Source organism: Octopus bimaculoides, chromosome 9 (genome assembly GCF_046866305.1).
Source record: "Octopus bimaculoides isolate indiv1 chromosome 9, ASM4686630v1, whole genome shotgun sequence".
Lineage (NCBI taxonomy): Eukaryota > Metazoa > Mollusca > Cephalopoda > Octopoda > Octopodidae > Octopus > Octopus bimaculoides.
This window is the reverse complement of record NC_142936.1, coordinates 37,184,045-37,212,015: the sequence shown is the minus strand read 5'-3', so window position 1 is coordinate 37,212,015 and position 27,971 is coordinate 37,184,045. Positions and strand designations below refer to the sequence as shown.

General features: G+C 34.8%; 1 protein-coding gene across 1 annotated transcript in view; it reads left to right on the top strand.

The window, feature by feature from the left end:
* Window positions 1–24,271, top strand: part of LOC106871873 (F-actin-capping protein subunit beta) — a 77,852-nt gene extending 53,581 nt beyond the window's left edge. Inside the window, exons 2-8 of the mRNA XM_014918613.3 lie at window positions 2,333–2,422; window positions 6,051–6,172; window positions 8,720–8,833; window positions 14,535–14,676; window positions 16,490–16,606; window positions 19,986–20,051; window positions 23,068–24,271. Coding sequence (XP_014774099.1) covers window positions 2,333–2,422; window positions 6,051–6,172; window positions 8,720–8,833; window positions 14,535–14,676; window positions 16,490–16,606; window positions 19,986–20,051; window positions 23,068–23,235 — 819 coding nt within the window. The 3' untranslated portion in view covers window positions 23,236–24,271. The remainder of the gene's footprint in view (window positions 1–2,332; window positions 2,423–6,050; window positions 6,173–8,719; window positions 8,834–14,534; window positions 14,677–16,489; window positions 16,607–19,985; window positions 20,052–23,067) is intronic.
* The last annotated feature ends 3,700 nt before the right edge of the window (window positions 24,272–27,971 follow it).

Below are 27,971 nucleotides of genomic sequence, written 5' to 3'. Positions count from 1 at the left end.
TTACTGTCTACAGTAGTGAACTGTACCTCCTTATTGTACTTAGTTAAAAATGCATCTGATTGAGATACTGCACAATGCTGGCATTTCTGCACATCAGTAATATTTCTTTGGAAAAGACTTAGGAACATATGTCATCATCAATATTTTTATTTATATATTGTTAGGACTAATACTTTTACCATTGCTAACCACTTAACTGTGAAATGAGGTGTCTCGTTTCAGATGAAAGCAAGGAAAATATATATTTTATTCTGAATACAACAGGTTGCATATATCAGTGTTCTATTTTCAGATCTTACCACTTATCAGATTGTCTACTCTTGAGGATGACAAATAGTAGTTATTGAAAAAGTTTAGTTTGTACTGCATTTGGTTTCCAACTTTATTTCTTTCTTTGCATTTAGTAATATAGAACTGTTATTTGTGATGAAATTTGACTTGTTGGTTAATGCTTTTAGAAGTTTGGGAATTAAGCTGACTTAGTCATTAACTCTGGGACATTTGTCCATTCCAGGCTGTGGTAAAAATGGAGCAAATCATCTCTATTTGGATTTAAATGTTGAACGTACATTCTTGTCTTGTATGATAGAGCTGAATAAAACAACAGAATCACTTTTTCTCAAAATCATTGTCCTCATTTAATGTTATTTTCCATATTGACATGGGTTGGATGGTTTGACAGGAGCTGGCCAGCTGAAGAGCTGCCAGGGCACCATGTCTGTTTTGGCATAATAAATTTGAAAATGGAGTTGAAATATATAGAATTTCTATGATTAAAGAAAGCACCTGTCTTGTTTTGTTGACCTTTGGTATTCAGATTCTGTCAAATGTAATGTTTATTTATTCACATTGTTTTTAATTAATTATGCATTATCTCATAGCTTCTATTTCAATAATGTGATTGTTTTGTTTTCAAATGACATTGTAGAATAGGTATGAGAGACTTGATCTGGCGAGTTTGAACCTAAAACAGGTTAAATATTTAGGCTGGACATGGCCAGTTTTGAATGCTAATGTGTTACATTGGTGCTTTGTCAGGTTACACAAATATGGCTTGTGCTAATGTTTTCTCTGATCCATTTCATCAATTCTGTTATACCCTAAGGTTCAGTTGTCTCCTACACTCTTCCTTTTTATACATCAACTTCCTTCCTACTGTCATCCTCAGCAGTACCCATTTCTAAGCTGATAAAACTCACTTTTATTCTTTGCTAACCTTCCACACCTAATATATATTTTATGTGTAACCTGAAGATCTTGCATTAAATCTGTACTGACAGGTACAATCAGCAGCATGAAAACAGGATTTTTCTCATCTTCTCTCAATATGAATACCTCACAAGTACAACCTTCACAATCACTTCAAATACTAGGCCTTACTATCAAGCAGAGATCATTGGGGATGATAATGCTTTGCATCTGTTCTGGCAAACACACTCAACATAATAAAGATTGAACTTCTCCTTCAGAGCCAGAAGATACTTTTGCCAATAACTGCTGAAACTCTTGAAAGTTTAGGTGAGCTCCCATATCTGGCATGGTGTTGCTACTACACACAAATAGGCATCCTTGATATCATCAAAAGAAACACATGAAGTCACTCACAAACACAGTCCATCCTCTTCCTTGTAGACTTGTCTCTTATCTACCTTTTCTACAAACTCTGCAGTGATCTTTGACTCTTGGAACTTGCTGGTAACATGTCAGTACCCCTCAGGATACTGCTAGTACCTCCTTTTATCACCCACATTGTGTCTACTCTACTCCACCAGGCTCTTGACTAACCAGTATTCCCAGTCCTTCTTCCACTTTTGAACATTGGTTTTCTGGAATTCCCACTGTATAAAAATAGTGATTAGTGTTAACTGTTCTCTATGCTGATCATGTGAAGTTACTTGCCATCTAAGAGTAACTTAGTTAAAACATCACAAGATACTGATAAATTAGTTGCCTGTTATGGAGAAAAGAATGTGCTTTCTCTTTTATTGTTTATTTGTATAATTTTGGTGCTATTTATATTTTCTTTAAATTCTTTTTAAAAAAAGATCCTGTTGTTATTGTAAAATTTTTCCAGTTTTTTAATTAACTTTGCATATAACTTTACATATTTTTTTTTGCTAACACTTTGAAAGAATGCTTTTCATTTTAATTAACATTGTAATTAGTTTTAGTACTATTAAAAACAGGTAAACAATCTCAGAAATTTTAGTAAGTTTTAATTGGCTAATTTCTCAAACTACCAAACTAATTTCTTTCAGATTGTATGAAAATTTGAAAAACAGTTTCTTAATTTTGATTTTGACAAAATTTTTTTTCCTATTTTTTGTTACAGACGGAACAACAGTTGGACTGCGCATTAGATTTGATGCGTAGACTGCCGCCACAACAAATAGAGGAAAATTTAAGTGCACTTATAGATATTGTAAGTAATGGATTTAATACTTTTATTACTTGTGTTGAGAATAAAGTGGTTTGATGACAGTGGTAGACAAGATGCTTCATGATACCTAGTTTAGAATTTTGCTGTTCTAAGATTTTGTCTCTGAGTTGTTTAAAGTTGGTTATATACTAAACATTTTATATAATTAGTTTTAGGTGATCGGGTTTAAAACCATTACAACTTTCAAAATCCTATATTGCCTTTGTTGTTTCTCTGAGACAAAGATATTTTAACATAGGAGTTAAGATGTTCTTCTTTAAGAAACTTGTTTTTTCTATTGATATATTTATTTGAAGAGGAACATCAGACTATATAGGCTTTTAGGCGAAAGTAAAGAATATGTACACCCAGTGTTTAGGGTTAGGGCTTTTGTTACACTGAAAATGGGATGTGTATGTATTCTTTACCTCCACTGGCTTTTAAAAGTTTTCTTAGTTTGAGGGTTTGGAATAGCTTAATGAAATTAGTAGAGATGAGGGAATTAAAAGAATTTTTAATGATAAAAATAATAATTTAAACAATAAAAATTGGAATATTGGTGAACAAGTAAAAGGTTTTAAAAAATCTTTATAAGAAATTGATATGATGGGAATCTTTGTTAATGAGTGTTTAAAAGTCCATAGAGACATTGCAGTCTATAGAGACTCTACTGTTTGACATGGCTAGTGTAGATGATGATGAATGTGAATTGTTGGAAGGCACGTAAAAAGTACCCACTACACTCTCCGAGTGGTTGGCGTTAGGAAGGGCACCCAGCTGTAGAAACTCTGCCAGATCAGATTGGAGTCTGGTGTAGCCATCTAGTTTGCCAGTCCCCAGTCAAATCGTCCAACCCATGCTAGCATGGAAAGTGGACGTTAAATGATGATGATGATGAGTGAGGTGTGGTGGCTTATGCCTTTAAAATGAGATATGAGACACAATTGTTAAAGTGAATAGGTTTAGTTTGGAACTATCAGTGTCAGAGTAATATAGGTTGATATAGAAGAAGGGAGTAGTGTGACAGTGAGATAAAGGTTGGCAGTTGTGGGCATCTGATACTCAGTTCCATAACTGATTCTCAACCAATTCAACTGTTAAAGTTCTAATTTTCTTTTATGTCAGTTTATGTTGTAATATTTTTAACTACAGGATTTATATATTTGAGAGGATGGCTTGTTGATCTTCACTTGGAAATAAAGAGTAGGGAGTTTCCTAAATGTTCTAGTAGCTTGGTGTTAATTTCATGAAGGTACATAAAATAGATATTGGTTAATGTTATTTATAACCAATAGTACACTAATTAAAAGTTTGTGATGCTTACAAATGAGATGATGCTAGACTGAAATGCATGCAGGAAGGTATTGGCTTCACCTGTCAAACTCTGCTGTGGAAAACCAATTCATAGCATCTAGCTATGCATTCTTATGAATGCACTCCACTATAAGGATACAGAGGCCTGAATATGATTCTTTCTTGTAGACTAACTGAACAAGGTATTTATTAATAGCCTGTACCTGTTGAAAGAGTATGCCTGCTGTTGTGAGAAGAGCAGTGGACTATTTTTCACTATTTGTAACAAGGAAATCAAGGTGTAAGTTACAGTGTGTGTGTGTGTGTGTGTGTGTGTGTGTGTGTGTGCATATATATAAAAAATAATCTCTTCCTACATTTCTTCTTTGTCTGCATATTGATACCTTAACTCCACCATTTTAATAGCTTGATATACTAAACTATGTTTCATATTTCAAAATAAGATTTAGAATATATTTGGGTTTCTTTATTTATATAAGTTTGATATTTTCAATACTACCCTATCTGGATCTATTCATATTACAGTATTATTTCAGTTAACACAAATATGAAGTTTCATTTCAACACTCACATAATATATAGTCAAAGTTATGTTACTTTCAGAATTTTGATTATATTAAAAATTTATTGAAATACAGTGTGGTAATTAAAACTTTGTATGACATATTAAGGAAAACCATTAACAAATTTCTAAGTAGTTTGAAGAATCACCAATTTTAGTTTCACATTTTTATTTCACTTATTTTACCACAATAATGGTCTTGATGGCTTAAATCTACAGATACTCTACAAAATGTCATTTTGCCTTGCATTATTTTCAATCTGTCTGCTTCTATGTCCAAACTTACCAAATTACAATTTTACTCATTCTGATTTATCTATTTATCACAAAAATCATTTATGAATTAGTTGTAAGGTATCCATTATCATGTAGCATAACTTAACATTTACTTTGATAAGCCTTCACTATATATTGACTACAGGAAATAGTCTAATATTAGGCACTAATGTTAGACTATTTTCTGTTGCCAATATACAACAAAAGCTTATAATTCTCTAGAAAATTTCAATCAGCACTGCTTAGTAATTCCTGCAGGATTCACACATTTACTTTAGCTTTAAATGTGTAATGTTTATAACTGAAAGTTAGAAATATTTATTTGCTTTCTAAAATTTTAATATTTACTTCTTGCAAAGATGTATTACCACTTATTTTAAAACTTCCTTTTGGCTGTGTCTTTGGGTAGAGCATGCAACTTTCTTGCCTTTGGCAAGTACACTAATTATTAAGAAATAATACAATTATATGCTACCAACTTCAATGAAATCTCTGTCTTAACAATCACGATATTTTGATTTCATTATTCATTTCCACGGCAACATGACACATGTAATATAAATAGTTATTTCTATGGCCACATATGTGATTTAAAATATTAATTTCCGTGGTTGAATAAATATTTTAATTTACATTGGAAAAAGGCCGTTTGATAGATTAGCCTGTAGAATATAGAACAAGATTGTATGCTTTCTTGGTCTGTATTCTTCTGTTTCTTGACACAAGAAGTGGTGTACCACATGATATATCTGTGTGTCTCATCATCTAAGAAACTTTTCCTTTGCTAGAACTGTAACCTTTGAACTCATTCTTCACCAACACTTAATCTGAAGACATATTTTGGAAATGAATATGTTGAATATACTCTCTAAAAATATGGGTAAATGTCTCAGACTGGATTTGAAATAGAAATTCCTCAATTCTAAACAAAGTGGTGGTTAGCTAGGTGTATGCAATTGAATTAGTATTAAATTAAAATTGCTATATGTATATCGTACTATACAGATTGTTAGAATACCTGATACTGTGAAATTGTCTGAATTAAAAATATCTTCATTGATTTGTGTTAAAAACACTGTATTGGAGTGAGATGAACATTGATAAGCCTACAGTGTATACATTTATTATGATACACAGAAGGCAGTTTTAACTGATGCTTTTATCTCAGATATTTAGATCTTCTTTCTTAAGTTAATCATCAGTCTCATTGATTTCACCACTCAGGGAAGATTCTGTCAAGTCTGAGCATTTCTAAGACTAAGTATAAAAAAAAAAAAAAAATACTAGCCTGTACCGTTATTCTTTTTTTATTGATTATATGGCAGTGCCCTTCCATGGCCACAGTCTCTGGCAGAAATGCATAAAAATATATTTTTTTGCTTATTTATGATTAAAATCAGATTTTCTGCTTTTATGTATTTTAATCTTTAATTGATGAGGATAGTAAATGCAATATACCTTTTCTTTTGTTTCTCCTAGGCACCAGCTCTATGTGAAGATTTACTTTCTTCTGTTGATCAACCATTAAAAGTAGCTAGCGACAAGCTTACAGGACGTGATTATCTTCTATGTGACTACAATAGAGATGGCGATTCTTACAGGTAAATTTCATTTTTATTAGTTTTCTGTATTTATTTAGCTCTGAGTTTAACATTGAAGGGATCCTACTACATAATTTTTTTGTGCCCCTATCCAATCAAATAAGAAATAAAATATAAAATTACATTCTGGGAGGATGGCCCTACTCAGTATGTAAGAAGGGAGTTGGTAGAAACTCCATACGTTGTACCCAGTGCAAGCTTTGGACATGTAACAGGTGTAGTGGTATCACAAGAAGGTTAACGGAGAATATAGTCTTTGTGTGTGGCAGATGTGCAGGCACTGAAATACGCAAACACTAGGCTCCCTCTAATGCTTTAGTGAATCAGAAGTAGTAGATGGCTTCTGTTATCTAGGAGACCAAGTTAGCAGTGGTGGGGGGAAGTTCTGAAAATGTAGTTGCTAGGATAAGAATAGGCTGGGCGAAGTTCAGAGAGCTTCTACCTTTGTTGGTAACTAAGGGCCTCTCTCTCAGAATGAAAGACAGGTTGTATGTGTATGTACAGCTATGTTACATGGCAGTGAAACATGGGCTTTGATTACAGAGGACTTGCAGAGGCTTGAAAGAAATAAAGCTAGCATGCTCTGCTGGATGGGTAATGTCAATGTGCATGTACAACAGTGTGTAAATGATTTAAGAGGAAATCTGGGGGATAAAGTGGCATCAGATGTGTGCAAGAGAGAAAACTGTGCTGGTTTGGTCATATGTTGTGTATGCATGAGGACAGCTGTGTAAAGAAGTGCTGACCTTTAATTGTGGAGGGTACCTGTGGAAGGGGTAGACCCAGGAAGATGTGGGATGATGTAGTGAGAAAGGATCTTCAAAGAAGTGCTGACCTTTAATTGTGGAGGGTACCTGTGGAAGGGGTAGACCCAGGAAGATGTGGGATGATGTAGTGAGAAAGGATCTTCAGACACTGGGCCTCATTGAGGAAATGAAATTACAAGGGACCAGAAGATGTGACAATTTGCTGTACTTGATAAGACATGTCAAGCTAAGTAAAACCGTTGTCATCTACACATACAGGCTTGCCCTTTCAGGTGCCAGTGCTACTTAAAAAAGCATATGTGCTGATGCTGCATTAACAGCCGTGCCAATGCTGCATAAATGCACCCATGCTGGTCACACATAATCACCCAGCACACTGAAGTGGTTGGTGTTAGAAAAGGTATCCAGCTGTAGAGACCATGTCACAACACAGTTGGATTTTAGACAGCTCCCTGTTAGCCAGCACCATGTTAAACTGCCCAACCTGTGTCAGCATGGAAAGCAGACGTTAAATGATGACTATGATATTTGAATAAATGTTGTCTTTGTCAACATTCATTGTTTTGATGTCTACTTTTTTGTATTTGCATGGGTCAGACGAGAGTATGTTGGGGCAGAGATTGAGTCAAGCAAAAATATGTTGGGGCAAAGCTTGGGTCAAGCAAAAATATGTTGGGGCAAAGCTTGGGTCAAGCAAAAATATGTTGGGGCAGAGCTTGGGTCAAGCAAAAATATTGGAGCAGAGATTGGGTCAAGCAAAAATGTATTTTCTACTATAGCCTCGGGCCGACCAAAGCCTTGTGAGTGGATTTGGTAGACGGAAACTGAAAGAAGTCCGTTTGGAGCCTGGTGTAGCCATCCGGTTTCACCAGTCCACAGTCAAATCGTCCAACCCATGCTAGCATGGAAAGCGGACGTTAAATGACGATGATGATGATGATGATGATGTATGTGTGTTTGTGTGTCTCTTTGTCCCCCCACCGTCGCTTGACAACTGATGGTGGTGTGTTTACGTCCCCGTAACTTAGCGGTTCAACAAAAGAGGCCGATAAAATAAGTACTAGGCTTATATATATATATATATATATATATATATGTATATATATGTAGATATATATATAGATATATGTAGATATATATATAGATATGTATATATATATATATATATATATATATATAGATAGGTTCAATACATCTCAAAGTTTGTTACAAAGCAAACTTGTTTGTTTACCTATATTGTAATTTGAATTTCACATACAGTATCTATATGAAGCTAAATTTATAAGTTCAAAAATTGCAGAAAAATTTGTCTGTGGACAGTTTAGCTTAATGGTAAAGCACTTGACTGGTAATCACACACGGGAGTTCGTGTCTCATGGCTGGCCGCTGACAAATTTTCCTGCAATGTAAGGATTATTTATCCTGTTCATGCCGTTTAGCATTATTCTGCATTTGAGAATAAATTATTTCCATATCTCTCTGTATATATATATATATATATATATATATATATATATATTTATGCCTAGTGGTACATGCCTGTATAAAAATATAATTTCAGTCTCTATTTTACTACTCTTGTGCACAAGTAAAGTTTATCTTCTCTTTTAGCCTATAATTAATCCTACTATACTACTATGCCTAGTATATATAGAGTATTTGTTTAGAATTCCTACCTACTATATACGTATTTGTATTATTATATATGTATTTGTATTATACATCATGTATGTATATGTATTATGTTATGAATGTAGTGATATACTTGTGTAAATTGCAGGTCACCTTGGAGCAATATGTATGACCCACCATTGGATGATGGTACTTTACCATCAGATCGATTGAGAAAGCTAGAAATAAAAGCCAATGCTGCTTTTGATCAATATAGAGAAATGTAAGTTACTCACTTCCCTTGATTAGTTTCTGTTATGTAATATACAGTAGTATTATTGTAACTTTGTAAGGCTGTGAGCTAGCAGAATCATTAGCATGTTGGACAAAATTGCTCAGCTGCTTTGTTTGTCTTTACATTCTGAGTTCAAATTTCACCGAGGTCAGCTTTGCTTTTTATTCTTTCGGGGTCAGTAAAATATGTACCAGTTGAGTACTGGGGTTGATGTAATACACTAGGCCCTTCTCTGCAGACTTTGGGTCTTGTGCCTATAGTGGAAAAAATTGATAACAACTTGTAACAACTAACAGTGTATGTAATTTATCAATTTCATTTTTTAAATTTCCTTTTAAAGCTTTGAAAATGCAATAACTGACTGGTTTGGTATTATAACCCAATATCTCTGACTGCAGATTACGCTACTATAAGAAATCTTAGGTGCACCTCTGCACAGTTCAGAACTACATGAATTCATTGTTTCCTACACATAAATATAATCTTTTACTCCTTTTTATTGGTTTCAGTCATTGAGCTGCAATCATATTTATGAGCCACCTTCAGGTGTTGATCATATTGACTTCAGGACTTATTTTCAAGTGTAGCACTTATTTATCTGTCCTTTGCTGAACTGCCAAGGTGCAGAATACTAGTTTGTAAACACATACACATGCATACTATGGGATTCTATGCTGTTGCCATCTACCAAACTTTACTCCAAGGCTATAGCAGAAGACACTTTTCTAGGATACATCTCAATGGGATCGAAACCAAAACCATGCACTTCCAAAGTGAACTTTTTAATCTGATAGCCATGCTCCCTTTTATGACAGTAATTTCAAAAGTTTTTCTGCGAGTGCACAAGCCAGCTGGGAACTGAAGCAGATTACTATGGCTGGATGCCCTTCCTGTTGCCAGCCTTCACCTGCTTCCAAATGAAGTAGTATTTCCCCATGGTCATACATATTTTCATAGAAGATTGGAAATGGACACTGCTTCTATGATGTTGATGCTCATTTACAACTATTACATGGCATCGAGATAATTAGACACAAGTGCATACATACATAAAATGAATGTAAATAGCTAGGCACAATGGAAAAATTGATAAAAAGGAAATAGAAACAGGAAAGGAAAAATTAATATAAACAGCTAGATGCAATCTGATACCAGTAATGAAGGGTAAAGGCCTCCTTCGGTCATTAATGACCATGGGATTGCATCTAGAAAATTACCACCTGAGGTACAAGTCAGGGCAAGGTTGTCTATGGAAGACCAGCTGTTGGCCATGCATAGTGAAAAGGTTAAATTTTCATATGTGGGTATAAAGAAATTAAGTTTCCATATTTGGAAATAAAGGAATTAAATTTCATCTAGTCTCCTAAATATTTTGGAACTATAGGATAAGTAGTTTATTCAATATAGATGTTGCATTACTTTCTTCTATTTGAATCATTCCCATTAAGATCTTTAAGAACGATGTTCTGGTTAAAGTTTTGAATATGTCCTTAAAGTCTAGGACAGAAGTGGTGTGGCTTTATTTCAAATGGACTAGCAATGAACTTATATTGATGCGACCGTAGGTGGGCTAAATCTGCTCATTGTTGTTCACTTAGATGGGTAAAACAAGTGATATTAAGATGAATTGGTTATGTTTAAAGTTAGACCTTTGTTGTACCTGTTTGGAGTGTTTGTAACACTCTAATGAAATCTCCAAAAGAAGTAAGCCACGGAGGGTTGAAATAGGCTAGTTTGTTCAGATTATAGCAAATTAGCTCTCCCATACACATGAAACAGCAATGTATAAGAGCAGAGAAAGATGTGCTGTTCTGCAAACATATCCACTCCTTGCTCATATATATTGTAGTTGTTTATCTGGTTCTGATTTTTCCTTCTTTTGTTTCTTTCAAAGATTGATTCCGTTTATTTCTGTAAATTTTGTTTTATGGCTAACTCAGAGAAAGGTAGCACATATATCCTTTTGCAGGATGTCTCAGACAGGTCCTGGTACTTATTCTATCAATTCCTTTTGCTGAACCTCAAAGTTCTGGGGTGTAAGCACACCAACACCAGTTGTCAAGTGGTGGTGGACTAACAAAGAGATGCGGACACTGTTTTTTTGTTGTTTTTTTTTTTTTTTTTCAGTTTCTGTCTACCAAATCTACTCATAAGACTTTGATTGACCCAAGGCTATAGAAGACACTTGCCCAAGGTGTCACACAGTAGAACTGAACCCAGAACCATGTGGTTGGGAGATAAGCTTCTTCTCACACAGCCTCGCCTCCTTTTCCAATATGCCTCTATTTTTAAGTCAGTTGGAGGAGATTTAGCTGCTTTTTCTTTATTTTCTTCTAACCTTATCAGCATTACTTGACTCATTTACCATATTTTCTATCCATTGACATTTTCCTAATTCCCTTTGGAACAAATGATTCAGTCTTAGCTAAATGTAGTTTCAGTTTTCAACAGTATGTAATATGTTATCAGGTATGTTGAACATGTGTTCCTTTTTATCTAGTGCTGGTCCTCTGGTTTCTGATAACATTATTTACATTTTAAAGATTAAACTCTTAAATATATTTACTGAATAATCTGTTTTTCCCCTCCTCCCTTTTTAAATTTATGAGAGAGCCCATTAGTGATTATATACATATACCATCCTTATCATTTTAAAGTTCACTTTTTCCATGTTTGTATGGGTCAGACAGAATTTGTTGAGGCAGATTTTCTCTGGCCGAATGCCTTTCCTCTCATCAACTGTCGCTTGTTTCCAAGCAAAGAAATATTTCCTTACTGCCAGACATATTTTTCACAGAAGACTAGAAATGAACAGCATCACTTGTATGAAGGTGATGCTCATTTACAACTCTCACGAGGTCAAGACAAAGGTATGCACAAACACACATATACGGGACAGACTACTTTCAGTTTCTGACTACCAAGTCAACTTTGCAAGACCTGGTTGGCCTGAAGCTATACTAGAAGACAGTTACCCAAGGCATCATGCTGTGGGACTGAACCTGAGACCACATGACTGGGAAGCAAGCTTCTTAACCACACAACCACTTCCATGTCTATCCTGTCTATCTATGTGTATGTAAGTGCGACTGTGTGGTTGAGTAGTTTGCTTTCCAACCACATGGTTTCAGTTTGAGGCCCACTGTGTGGTACCTTGGGCCAACCAAAAGCCTTGTAAATGGACATGCCAGATGTAAACTGAACGAAGCTGGGTGTGTGTGTGTATCATTCATTCCCATGAAAGCATCTCAAAAAACATCACCTTGGAAACATGAGAGTTGACGACAGAAATCCCATTTGACCCATGCAAATATGGAAAAGTGGACATTAAAATATGTGTGTGTACACATGCACACACACTTCCTGTCACCAACTCTAACTTGTTTCCAGGCAAGGCAATATGGTAATATTTCCCCATGGCTGGACACCTTTTTCATGGTAGACTGGAAATGAACTACATTGTTTGTTTGATGGTGATGTTCATATTCAATTTTCATGTGATGTCAAAGCAAAGGTGTGTGTACACACACACACACACACACACACACACTGGGCTACTTCTAGTTTCTGTCTACCAAATCTACTCGCAAGGCTTTGGTTGGTTTGGGGCTCTAGTTGAAGACACTTGCTCAGTGTGCCACACATGGGGCTGAACCCTAGACCACATAGTTGAGAAGCAAGTTTCTTAAGCACCTAGCCATGCATGTTTCTATGTGGTATTATAGAGTAAAATTAAGAGTTGATTAATGGCAGTTATATTTGGAAATACAATTGATTTTTCTAAATCCAGTTTTATTAACTTAGTAATTGACTTAATCATCTTTAATTGATTAAAAAACAAATGAAAGGGAGTCTTTTTGTGATTTATTTTCAGAAAACCCCAATTTTTCATTGTTTGTTCATTGGTTTGTAATTTTGTTTAACCCTTCAGCATTTAAACTCTCCAGATTTGTCCTCTCATACATACCCTACAATGCCATTGTAAAAAATAGTCACATCAAGATTTTGAAGCTACAAGACAATGTCTGATTAATTCAAAACAATATAAAGAAACAAGCATTACATTTGATAGAGTAATCTGAATGCTAAACGGTTCATTTTATTTTTTACATGCTGATTTCACAACAGAGTAAGATCTTATTGAATATATATAATTTGTTTGGTAAAATTTTGAGAATGGAGAAGAGGAAGCTATTGAAAGATAAAGAAAAACACATTCTACTTCATTCTTGAATATGTCTTGGCACTATTGTCTAAGTTTTTGGAAACACTATAAATAAAATTACTTCCGTAGATGTGTACGTGAGAACATTGGACATCCAAGCCTAGAACTCAAATGTTTAACTGAAAGCTTCTTAACGTTTTTATATTTTTACTAAGACTTATTTAGATGCTAGTTGTATCTTGTAATTTACTGCCACATTCTTACTAACAATGAAGTCTATGTTCTTGGACATTCTTACATTGGCAACACTGTTTCAGCATAAATCTTTCAACAGAGAAAGGCTTGGTGCATAGTTGACCTTGGCTTACTTTCTTTTCCTGTTACTTCCTACAACAATTAAATGGGATGTAGAGTTAGTAATTGCTTTTCACTGGTTTCATCTGCCTAAACCAATGTGAAGGCAACTCTGCTGTAACCGCATCTACTAGAAATAACTGCCAATTCTTTAGATTTTGCTCTAACTTATGAAAGAAACGCATTCACTAAGGTGGACCTAGGTAGTCTTAAAAATTTGAAATGGTCTCGGTTAGATTGCTCTTAATCATAAGTCTGCTCAATCAGGGTTGACTGAAACAACAACTGGCTGAATCCTGAGAAAATATATTCAGATTGAAAGTGTTTAGAATTGATTTAAACTTATTTGGTTCTCAATCAATTGATAAAGCAACAATGAATCTTCAATATTTCTACATTTGTCATTTCTTGTGTTTTCCTACATATCTCTTGTAAGAATTTCAGTTTTTAAAGTTCAGATTCTCTTGTTTTGTGTCCTCTTTTCACCAGCCAAGTTATTTTCCTCTGTCATATATTTATAAGGCTGCTGATTATTTCACTTATTGTTTTACTGGTTTAGAGGACAGCAACTGTGCTGCAACTACTGTTTTGAAGGGTTTTCAATCAAGTAGTACTTATTTTACTGACCTTGTAAGTGAGAAAGCAAAGTTGACTTGGATGTAGAGGAACACAACCAGGACAAGGTATTTTGTTCATATCAACCCTTGCTTATAGGCAGAAATCATAATTGTTTCAATTTTCACTTTGTGGTTGCATGGATGAAATTTCCCCATGGCCAAGCATGTTTTCTCAGAAAATTGGAAATGAACGACACTGCTTGTGTGATAGTGGCATTCATTTAGTTATCTTGTGATGTCAATATAAGGAGACACGTATGTACGTACATACATGCGTGCACACACACAGTTATACATGCATTTATATACACATGATGGGCTTCTTTCAGTTTCTGTTGACCAATTCTACTCACAAGGTTTTGGTTAGTCTGGGGCTACAGTAGAAGATATCTTCCCAAGGTATAACGTAGTGGTACTGAACCCAAAACCATAAGAAGCAAACTTTTTAACCACACAGACATTACTGTACCTGTAATCTGCAAATACATTCAATAAAATTCCATTCACACCTCAGTATATACTCAAACATCTTTCCTTGATTATAATTTTGTAGGTATTTTGAGGGTGGTGTTTCTTCCGTCTATCTCTGGGATTTGGATCATGGCTTTGCTGGTGTTGTTTTGATCAAGAAGGCTGGTGATGGCTCAAAGAAGATCAAAGGTTGCTGGGATTCAATACATGTGATGGAAGTTCAGGTATGTTCTAAATATTTACATTTTCTTTATACCAGATTTTGATATAGACTATTGTAAGCTTTAGTTCATTTATTAAATTTTTTTTTGGTGTGAGTGTGTATATGTATCCTTGTTTTGTCCACTTTCCATGCTGGCATGGGTTGGATCAGTCATTATAGTTAGGGTCTGTATAATAGATGGGTACTATTCTCTTTAACCCCTTCTTGCTAGGGTTTCATTTCTCGTTTGGTTTCTACACTTGGATGCCCTCACACCAACTAATTCAGAGTGTATAAAGTCCTCTTTTTTTCCCCATGACACCAGCAATAGCACATATATATATATAATATGGCAATAATGGTTTCCTTCCAGCCTTTCCTAAAGGAAGGGTCAGGAAGAAAGGATTTGTAGGAATTTGTCAAGTTTTATGTAGAAGACATTCCAAATGGCCAGTGTCGACTGTTCTGTATTTTATTTGTTCAAATATTTCTTGATTGTGTTCTAAAATTATATCAGGAATTGTCATGAAAATTAGTAAACCCAGTACTAAAATAAACCAGAATACTGTATTCTTAGAATATTTATTTATTTAATTCTTGTAAAGCTTTTCTGGTCTGAATGTGTTTGAAAATAACTTAATATTCTATTGTGAACTATTACATGTCATGAAAAAATGAACAGTAATGTTTCATCATGAGAGCTGATTTTGTGCTTTAATATATAAAGATTACAGAAACAAAGTTTCTCTCTCTGACTTGTGGTTCTTCATGCTTTTTGTTTTCTTTTTTTTATATTCTTTTTTCTTGGCGGGGGGGGGGGGGGGGGCTATTTGTAGTATAACTTTATACAATCAGTGGAGTTAGTATTGTCTGTATATTGATTGTATTTTTCTACCATCATATACAATCATTTCAGAGCCTCTTTTGTATCAGTGTTCCTTTGTGAAGTAAGAGGTTCAAATTTTATTTTTAAAAGCCTATTTAATTTTCAGTTACTAGATTGACAGGAGAAATTAGTATATTATGGAATTATGAGACTGTTGTAATTTTGTAGATAATTTTTGAAACAGGAAGCAAAATAACATGTAAAATGTTTAAAGATTAAAACTTCAGTTATATTTAGCAACTCTGAACAGGCAGGGTGAATATATTCACAGTTGAGTTTTTTTTACCAGGGAAATGTCTGTTTCTCAAGATATTATACAATAGCTTTAATATTATCATTAAGGTGGTGAGCTGGCAGAATTGTGAGCATACATGGCAAAATGCTTAGTGACATTTAGTCTATATGTTCTGAGTTCGAATTCTGCTGAGGTTGACATTATTGATAAAATAAGTTCTACTGTGTGTGTGTGTGTGTGTGTGTGTGTGTGTGTGTGTGTGTGTGAGAAATGACCTGCGTACAACCATAGATATAAACCTCTGATCTTTGTACAGTCCTTGTGTTCCTGTGAGAAAGGACTAACTCTGCATCATCCGACATGCCTGATTAGAGAAAGCATGTTCTGTTCCTACTTTATGATTCAATGGTTAAAACAGAACTAATTTCAATACTGTGTGTGTGTGTGTGTGTACGCATGTATGTATGTACGGCAGATATTTCAAACTATATTCAAATATCCGTTCCATATGCATATATCAGTATTCATTGTAAAAGCAATTTTCTCTCTTCAAATATTTCAAATAGGCAGTGATACAGAATAATTTAGATATAATTGTAAAATATGAACTAATGTCCATTTTTGTCTTATTTTGCATTGTTTGTGCAATTTCATATTTTAACTTTGATTTGACAACTTATCTCTTAATTTTCTTTTATTGCCATGACCTTGTAGGAAAAATCAAGTGGGAAGACAGCACATTATAAGTTAACTTCTACAGTGATGTTGTGGTTGTTGACTACAAAGGAAAGTTCTGGAACAATGAACTTAGGTGGCAGCCTTACAAGACAGGTAATGGTATTTCTTCTAATTAGTCTAAAATTTTTCAAGTTCCTCTGGAATGGAAGGGTGGGAGCAGAGGTTAAGGATGAGTGAGTGAGGCTAAGCAATTACTTCTCAAATTGAATTGTTTTTGGTTTAGAAGTTGGATAGGAAACAGGCTGAATGATGTAGTTCCAGTGAAGATGGGGAGATAGTTTAGTATAGTTTTGACAACTGAAATAGTATGGAATCGGAAAAAAAATGTTGGGTGGACCTATGATTAAAAGGCTGTTCATTCATGACTATACCATTTTTTATGCACAGGGAATTCAGGGTCACATTATCCAGTATGGCCCTTTTTTTTTTTTAGACAGCAGTTTCATTGATTGGTTATGTCCACCTTCATGACTGAAGATCATGGGCCTCAGACACAACCACCAAACCTTGCCACACACTGCTACCCCTTGTTGCAACTGTATACTTTGCCAGAATCCTTCCAATCCAGTCCTTGATGTTATCGTCCCGTCTTTGTCATTTGCAAACTTGTTTTTCAGCCACCCAGCTCCTGAAGATGTGGGCACAGTTGTGCTGATAAGGCAGTAATTTGAGGGATATTAGGTTGCTATTTTTTGGTGGTTGAGTGACCACATGGAAGTTCTTTGATTGGCTTGGAAAAATTAATCCAGGAGGTGAAGGGTTTGTTGTAGATGTTTGTTTTTATGTCCATTTTTCAATACAAGAATGGGTTTGGCATATTGAGGTCTTATAGTACAACTGAATGGCCATCCTGTTGCTGTCTTCAAAGGTGCAGTCAGTGGATGGTTTGTTGACAGGAGAAATGACAACAATGCTTGTAGCTCTTGACTTTTGTACAGTGCAAATGTAAACACACTCACTCACTCACACACATTCACACACTCACTCACACATTCAATCACATACTCATACGTACACACTCATGCACACACAAGCACTCACACTAGCACTCGAACACAACTCACGCACTCTCTAACACTCTCTTACTCATGCACACTCACATATTCACGCACTCTAACAGTCGTGCACACTAACAATCGCGCACATTCCAGCAGTCGCGCACACACACTCTAACACTCACACTCATCCATACTGATGCACTCTCTAACACTCGCACACTCACACATACTCATGCACTCTCTAACACCTGCGCACACATACTCATGCACTCTCAAACACCCGCGCACACATACTCATGCACTCTCTAACACTCGCACACATACTCATGCACTCTCTAACACTTGCACACTCACACATACTCATACACTCGCACACATACTCTAACACACACACACACACACACACACACACACACACACACACACACACACACACACACAGAATGAACTTATCAGATTGTGGTAAATATTTGAGTAGGTTTACAAGGCTTTTACACTTCTCTATCCTACTGGCTAACCCCTCACAATCTCAGTATATGTCTCAGATTTGTTGCAGTCTCACATGAATACTAGGGAGCAGGACATTCCCAAGAACACTTAGAGATGCCTAAAGAAATCTTGCCGCCCTGTTCCATTCAGAGTAAAGACAGCTACTAGTCTGAAGGCCTGCTGCTCATGACCAGCTCTGTTGATTTTTGATCCAAACTTTTCCAATGGAATACTGCCACATTGCTGCTCATTTTGCTTCAACAATAAGATGCATATATCTCACAGCTGAAGATGGAGATGTGTGTGTGTGTGTTTGTTTCCTGGAAATGCTAGTCTGGCTACCATATCTGTCTAGTGACCTGAGGTCACTGAACAAGTGTTTCAAAGCCAATCCCATTCTATGTACAGTCATACATCCTACTCTGAGTGTAGCCATGTTAGTGAGAAAATGGAAAGAGTAAGAAGTGATTTTATGGTTGGAGAATAAGAATTTAGTCTTCTTGAAAGGCCTCCTCCAAAAGTATTATTCAATCTGCTTTGAAACTTCAACTCACTATTGTCTTCATAAAGTTGAAGTTAATAAATGATGTTTTTTGTGTTTGGTTGTCATTCTTTTGGTGGTATAGTTGTGGTTTAGCTGTTGTGGTGGTGTGTATGGTTCGTTGAGATGCTCTCTGCGGCTCTATCTGACTGTTAGCTTACAGTTTATGCTGGCCCTTTTGTGTGAGGAGGAGTACTATTTCATTTTCCTTCATCACAAGAAAGACTTCTTGTTGCATGATGTAGTCTCAGAATCAGAGATGTCTGGTGGGAAAGCAAGAGGTATGGCTTCTCATATGTACATTTGTATTTTACTGGAAGACTGTAGCTCTGATGGTAGGCTTTGTTGCTTTAAGAACGTCTTCTGCTTTTACTTCCACTATTGTTGTTGGTGGTGGTGCTACAACTGATGTGGTAAGTGTTTGTACTTTTTCAGTAGGAGGAGCATGAGAGTTGGCTCCCTTTGGTTTCTGCTGCAGGTCATAGGTCTTCTGTTCTTCAGTGTTGCTGCATCAATAGCCCTTCTATTATAACTCACCATACCCCTTTTCATTGGTGTGCAAGTCCAGATCTGTTCCAGTTTTTTTTTTTGCCACTGTTTACATGATGATGACTCCATATTTGTATCACTCACTGTGGTGCAAGGTTGTCTGTGCACTTAGTTTAATAATTGTTGCACCTGTAGATTAAGGAGCATTTCTAATTTCATTCTACAATCTCTTGCAGCTGTGTGGCCATGTTCAGAGCTGCAATACATGATTTGTTATCATTGGAAAGCTTCCTTATTGTGAGATTCCTGTATGATCCTTGACATGCTGTTGTCTTGTCTTGTGCTGTGTTGGTGAAACCTATGTTCTTAGTATTACAGGCAGCTGGCATAGAAGTCACAAGCACCATGCTGTTGATGGTAATAACGACAGCTGGTAGTAGTTAATGTGCTTTGGTAAGCAAAATTTTCAAGGCAGACAAAAGCTTTTGCATAACTGCCACCACTGACTATTGTCATGGGCTGTCTCCTACCACTCCTCCCACTTCAAACATTAAAACTTGCTGACCTTTTTAAGGGGAGGCAGTAAGTTGATTATATTGACTACAATACTTAAATGGTGCTGTATTATATCAAGAAAGAATGAAAGGCCAAGTTGACCTCAGCAGGATTTGAGCTCAGGATGTAAAGAGCTGGAAGAAATGCTATTTGTTTGATGCATTGATGATTTTTGCCAGCTTGCTGCTATAATAATAGTAATGATGATAATAATTTCAAAGTTTGGCATAAGGCCAGCAGTTTCAGGGGGAAGGGTAAGCCATTTACATTGACTCCAGTGCTTGACTGGTACTTATTTTATCAACCTCAAAAGGATGAAAGGTAAAGTTGACTTCAGCAGCAATAATAATAATAATAATAATAATAATAACCTGAACCACTTTTGTTTCTTTACTTGCAGATAGAGTTGGATACTTCCGTTAGTGAATCTTCCCCACACATTGTCAATATAGGCAAAATGATTGAGGTTAGTATTGAAATGTTTCTTGTAATGTTAATATTTTCTTTAATCTGTGCTGAGGTGTCAACTGCATGACCTCTCTAATGAGAAACAGATATGTAATTATCAAATTCTGCATAAATTCCAAAAATACCACTGCAAAGATATTGGGAAAATTGTTGAACCTATTTCTGTGCTAACATGAGAAGTTAAATATTTTTACAGATTTGCTTCAATTGTTGGATGTTATTAGTTCCACAGCTGAGTGCATTTGGTAACACAAAATAGTTCAGCTGTGAAGTGGAAAGTACCTTCTGTTTTCAGTCAGGTTGATACATATCAGAGTTGGTGTATCTTGTTGACATCACTTCTAGATTACTTTATTTTACATCTTTAAGATTTTTTTTCTTTTTTTTATTTGATTTATAGGGACATAGTTTTAGTGGATACTTTCAGCTCTGAGTTGTAAAAGTGCACTAGAGTCAACTTCCCTTTTTTATTTGATATTAAAATACAACAAAGTACCAACAGTACAAAAAGTTTTAAACTTCAAACTATACTCAAAGAAATGTTTTTGACCTCCATGATAGCCTCTCATCCCTTTTAACACATCTATCACTCCCTTGTCTTATCACTCATGCTTCTAGCACCCATGCCTCCAGCACTCATGCGCTTATTGCTCATTTCTTGATCACTCTCCTCTTTTCACCCTCTTATACTATGCTGCTAGTGTAATCAAAGATAGTACTAAATCTCTTTAGCTCGCCATACATTGCCTCCAGTATAACTAATGATGTCACAGGACCTGACTGACCCTCTCTTTTTTTGAGTACTGTCTCTCTCCCTCTATCATCTTTATCGCCTAACTCTTATCACCATCATTGTTTTAATGTTTACTTTTCCATGTTTACATGGTCAGATGGAATTTGTTGAAGCAGATTCTCTACTTGTGCAAGGCAGCGAACTGGTGGAGATGTTAGCATGCTGGGCGAAATGCTTAGCAGTATTTCATACGTTCTAAGTTCAAATTCCACTGAGTTTGACTTTGCCTCTATCATCCTTTTGGGGTTGATAAATTAAGTACCAGTTGCATACTGGGTCGATCTAATCGACTGCCCCCTTCCCCAAAAATTTTGGGCCTTATACCTAGAGTAGAAAAGATTCTCTACTTATGCTCTCCACTGGCCATTTGGTATTATCATTCACCCTATTTATCCACCCCTGGTTATTTATCTTAGAGCTTGTACCACAATAAAATGCACTCCGTACATTCAGTGGCTGAAATTAGGAAGAGCATCCAGGTGTGAAAATCAGGCTAAAAATGAAACTTCTGTAAGATGTGGTTCCCTGACCTATCTAGAAAAGCAGAAATGATCTCTCCAGTCCATGTCAGCATTAGAAGCAGATGTAAAATGATGAAAATTTCAGTTCATCTGAAATGTTGATATGCTTGGCAAAAGTACAAACATCATAAATTTCATTTCCTTTCTCATTTAAATTTAAGGCCTTGTGTTTGCATTAACTTTGTTTATAAATTGAGCTCAGGACAGCCATCTCCGAGGAGACCTTAGGATCAAATTGATTCCAGCTGAAACAGTCTCTTTTCAAACACGGCATATCAAGGAATATATTTTTCAATGTATTCTTTCTTTTTCAAGATAGTAGGGGGTGGTTTGAGTGAAAATTGACAGTTATTTCTAGTTTGTTGAGCAACCATCATGAAGCTTCCATATTTAGTTCAGTTCTTATTATTAGGTCATAATTGTCAGTCGCCATCATCATTTAACATCCATCTACTATGTTGATATGAGTTGAACAGTTTGACAGAATCCAATGAGCCTGTTGAGTTCCAATGTCTTGTTTTGGTATTTCTATGACTGGATACCCTACTTAATGCCAACCACTTTATAGTGTCTGGGTACTTTTTTAATTTTTAAAAAATTACAACAATGATGATGATGTTGTTTCAATTCACTATGCAAAGAAAAGGATCCCTGACTGAGTTGGGTTGAGAGGGAGATGTGCTTTTATGCTAAAGTATGATAATGAGACAGGCACAGTCTTGCTACAGTCTGAGATACATGGCTACCCTATATTATATAAGGGTGGGTGAGAGTAGCTGGAAAGTAGACTGATGATACAAGAAGGTGAGTATAACAGAGAATAACTAATGATCAGGAAGGATGGGTCAATAAGTTCATTAGTGTAAGTGGGGAATGACAGGTGGATGTGTGTTTGGTGGTAAATATCAGCATGGAAGGGAAGGTGGAAGAAATAGGAGTGGGTCAGACAAAGAGAATGTGATAAATGGCAGTACAAGAGGGGAAGAGAGCAGCAATATAATAAATCTGCAGATAAGGACAGATTGTGTGTGTGTGTGTGTGTATGTGAAAACTGCAGTGATAAGTTATTGGATGTTTGCTTAGGTTGGTGATACATTGACTTCATTAAAGCCTGACATCGCTCTTACAAAAGTGTTCAAATATAAATTCAAATCTTAACTGAAATTGTATCACCTGACCTATAACATATTTCAATAGGTAAATGGTCAAATTGAGTTCCAAATACCAGTTTAATCCTTCTGTAACTATTTTCTTTTGAACTGCACTGCTTTTGTTTCAATTAATTTCGAAAATAATGAAGAATTTAGTGAAATAATTTTATTATTATGAAGCTGGTGTTAGGAACAAAGTAACATAAAATTTTGATAGGTTTTGATTTAGATAATTTTAAAAATATGAATTTTGCTTCTATGAACCATGGGCTGTCTTGGATCAAAAGGTTTAATATATAGACAGTTTGTTGATTTACTAAACCTTTCATAATTATTATTTAAAAAATTAAAAGATAAAGAACAATGTGTTTGTCTTAGAAATATTGTAATAAAAGCCTTTAAAATTCATTTTGCATTTTGTTGTTTTGCAAAATTATTAACTTAGTCTTAATGCAGATTAATTTTTATACTTTTCAAAAATGATTTAGTTTATTAGATAAATAGTGAATTTCGTTATTAATTTACATTTTGAATTTCAATTATTTCTAGGATATGGAGAACAAAATTAGAAACACTCTTAATGAAATTTATTTTGGGAAAACGAAGGATATTGTGAATGGTCTTCGCTCTATTCAGACCTTGCAAGATCGCAAGCAGGCAGAGGCACTACGCAACGACTTAGTGATGGCTCTACAAAAACGTCCACAAGCGCAATGATGTTGCAAGGGAGACAACTAACATAATTCCGGCTTTCATTCGAACTCTGCAGAAGCTACCATATGGCCGGGTGGGATTATTACATAACACCTATAATGATATAATATTAATGATATTATCATTGTCTTCATTATCTTCTCTTACTGTTCCTCTTTTCCTCCTTTTTTTTTTTAATTATATATATATATATAAAAAGAAAGTTGATTGATGTAATTATACACACATAAATACACACACACCTACACTTTTCTTTTGAATTTTTTATTTTTTAAATTTAAATCTTTATTTCACTTTTTATTAGAATTAATGTTTATCTCTGAAGATCAGTGCATCTTTCTCTTCTATAAGCCTCTTCATTCATTCCTATGATTCTCTCTCTTTCTCTCTTCAATAAGAGTGCACTAGGCTTAAAACACTTAAAGACAACATGAAACTAATTCCAGTTTCCCCGGCCACTCTGATTTGCCTGTGGCAGAATATGAGTGAAAGGTTGCAATAACTATGTATATTTGGTGACAAAAACTTCCAGCCAGACTCCTCCTAGCTTGATTAAAATGGACAGTGGTGAATGACCCATCTTCAATATTTTGGTCTCACCATAAGTCTGGGCAAGGCAACAGCTCTTGTTAGTTTAATGTGGGCAGTGCTCATTCGTGCTGCCAGCAAATTTATTTTAAATTTTTCTTGCTGATATTTTTCTTGAAAAAATTGGATGATGGTAATAATAATAACAATAATGATGATAATAATAATAAAAGACATCAGAAAATAACGAGTGAATAATTGAAAATTTAACGAATTTTGAAATATATGAAAAAGAGCAAAATGAATAAAAGATTGGATTCCACTAATTAAATGTCTACCACTGACTGATTTCTGATTCTAGAACTGCTTTTTTTAATGTATCAAGTATGGCCTTTTGGCTATTGTCCCTTTTTTTTTTTTTTTTAACTCTTCTAATTGTCACTAGTTTTTCCTGGTGTACAATTGCCAGCTTCATACAATGAATGCTCTCATAATACAAGCATCATATCTACTTTTTCTGTTATTTTCATTCTTGTTTATCAAACCTAACCAATTATTTTAATATTTTTATATATGTATATTTCTATATATATATATATATATATATATATATATATATATTGCTTGTCTCATGAATTTTGAATCTTCTTCATTTAGATGTTTTTTCCTTCATTTTTTTTTTCAAGGAAGGATATATGCCTTCAAACAAGTAATTTCAATATTATTCAGAAAGTGGCTATTTTTGTTTTATTGATTCCTCTTTGAATTGTTTGCAGCTGAAATTTTATACAGATGATGCTGGTTTTAACATTTAATACATTAGAATAGTCTTAATACCAGGTTAGCAGTTTTTCTAACAAATATTTTGGTGTACATTTCCAATCCTTTATCTAATTTATATCTTTACCATGTTAATATACCACTGAAATAAGTTTGCTAATGTTGCTAAATACAATATCTATAATCATTTAGCTAAAGTTGGCTATTCAGCCACATCCAACACAAAATACACAAAATAGAATTAACCTTACGCTTTAAATTATATTTTTTGTTTTAAAGAATAAGTTAAATTCAATTATTTTTGTAAAGCTGCATATTACATACTATTTGGAATGACAACACTTTTCTTTAAACAACATATTGTTCTTTAATGAAATACAAATTTACAGGAGCAGTCAAAAGATAGTTGTCTTCCCACTTTGTTAATAAATCTTAGCCTATCCTACTACATATTGGTATGTTAAGTACACTTAGTCTTGGTGGGATTCAAATTAGATACAAATTTGTTGTTATATCTTTTCTCCATACTCAGTTATTGCCAACGAGAGGAGAGCTGTTGTGACAACTTAAAGTTTGTTTTATATTTATTCCATATATATTTAGAGATAAATATATTTGTCAATTCACAAATTAATATATTTGGTTGTCTGCAGTGCTGCCAAATCATCCTTTTTATGGGACTTGTTACTTTCTTCTTTTGGACACAGTTGTTGACTACTGTTGAATGTTTTTCTCCATTATCACTGCAGTTCCATGAACATCTTACATTGTTTACTGTTTATATTATCTAATACCATCAAAGTACACACCTACAATAATTTATAAATTTTTTTCTTTCCATCATCCAAAAATCTTGCTGAAAATGAAATCTTTTAGTGGTGTGAAGAATTAATTTCTAATGGATCAGAGGAAAGTTTTCTGTTAAAAAAACCTAGAAAAACACAAATTTAAAACCTTTGTCTTATAATGCCAAGGAAATCTTACTTTAGTTATTTACATTATCAAATCTTTCTATTGTAAATAAATACTTCAGAAATAGCATTTTGCTTCAGCATTTACTAGCCATTCATTTGGTCAACATTATATATAGACTTTAGCCTGTTTCTAATTTCTCTATCATCTTTCACTTTTTTGTCCTCTCGTTAGTTTGGTGATATATTGGAGAATAAGGATCTGCTGCACAGTTCCTGCTTCAAATATGCAGCTTGCTATTTTTATGTATAATGAGGGTAATAGTGTCACCAGCACATTTAATAAATCTTAGAAATATTTGGTAATGGGATCAAACTTTCCTGAATTTCAACTGCCCCCTACTCTATACCTAAAAAAATAAAACCTAAGCCAGCTGATGTTCTTGTCCATAATTCCTTTGACATTGTTTCTGTCCGAGGAAAAACCTACATTTTAGTGGGCTTTCACTACAAATTTTCCCTCCTATTTACAGCTTGCTTATATCACTGCAAATATGTTCTTTCCAATTTGCAGCTTGCTTGCCAATTCAGAAACTTGGACTTGAAAGATGAGCTTTTGGCTATTGTAATTGTTAAAAATTTTTAATTTTTTCTTGAAATATTTGTATATTTGTAATGATCACATACATCCCATCAGATATGAGGTAGGTATAACCATTTGGGAAAATTGCCATGGGAAACTTACATTGATCTTTTTTTTTTTTCTTTGACAAGTCCAGTTTTTGAACATAACTTATTGGTTGAAGTGACCCAGTATATTACTGGTATCAATCAGAAAGATAAAAAGCAAAAGTTAACCGTATCAGGATTTGAGCTCTTCAGTGTAGAAGAATGAAAGTTTGTTTTATCATTTCTGTCACTCCACTGTCAATGATATTGAATAAATAAATATAACATTGCTAAGGCAGTCCTTGAATTTGGTCTGTAATGGAGGTTACAATAATAAAAAAAGGACAATCAAATGAGATATCTGAGGAGTTCAGTGTATTTTGTGGTCTAGTTCAACATAATGTGATGAACTCTGTAGAAAGCAAACTGTTGGTAGATTTATATCTACACAGACTTTGATTTGAATTCTTTCCCATGGTTATGTTATATCATTGTTGTGGAACCAATGAATACCATTCTCATTGGTTTCTGTAAAGAAAAATGTCTAAGGGAAAGTAATGAGAAATTACTTCATTCTTTCCATGGAAATATTGCTGAGGATGTTAAACTTTATCTTAATTCTAAAAATTTTATTTCAGTTTTGATGTTTCTTCTGATGCAGTTCCAATTTACGACTCATTAACCTTGATAGCTCTTACATTGCTAGCAAACTTTTTATAACTGTAGAATCAGTATTTAACCCTTTAGCATTCAGATTACTCTGTCAAATATATTTGTTCACATTGTTTTGAATTAATCATGCATTAATCCATAGCTTAGGGACTTCAATGATGTGATTATTTTTTTTTTTTTAGAAAGACCTTGTAGGATAAGTGTGAGTTGCTGGATCTGGCTGGTTTGAACATAAAATAATTAGAATATTTAGGCCTGATATGGCTGGTTTAAATCCTAAGGGGTTAAAGATTTTGTTTCCATTTCCTGTTATCCACGTGGCTTTATTAGTGTTGAGCATCTCAAGAAATTACATGAAGCACAAAATGGCAGATTGCATGGTCAGATGTAAGGCTTCTCCAGAAACACTTGCAGTGTAAATGGTTCAAATGGAGTACCATACATAGCCTTGCCACATGTTGAAACACCTAGCTTTATATGTAGATCACATCATACAACCTGCTTGCCCCTTCACAGAAGAGTGTGCAACTAATCCAACCTACACCAGTCATCTTGAAATATGGCTCCAAAGTAACATCTACCAATTCCACTATTGTTAACCAATTAAAAAACTGCTTGGAGGTAGGAGCTTTTTCAGCTCCAGTGAGCTTTTCCCTCAACATCTTATAGTTTTAAAAAGAAGCACATTGAATAATGTCCTGAAGACACTGTCTGAAAACAAGGTGGAAGGGCAGGTTGCAGCTTGAATACCTTTGATCATAAATTTGTTAAATCCTGATTGAACAAGGAACACTTCTAATAGTGAATATCAAATACAATCAACTCTCACACTTAACAGAAACAAATCATACTCACAAATCCTCCATAATACTCATAGCACCTAGAATACTATCATCATCATCATCGTTTAATGTCCGCTTTCCATGCTAGCATGGGTTGGACGATTTGACTGAGGACTGGTGAAACCAGATGGCAACACCAGGCTCCAATCTGATTTGGCAGAGTTTCTACAGCTGGATGCCCAAGAAAAAAAAAGATGCACAAACATATATAGGACTTTGGCCAAAGCATACATAACATCATGGAGTTGCCCACAGATCATACCTATAGATTAACTGCTCACTGAAACAAAACTTGAGGCTTTGGAAAAACACCATGTAGTGGTGGTATTGAACTCTG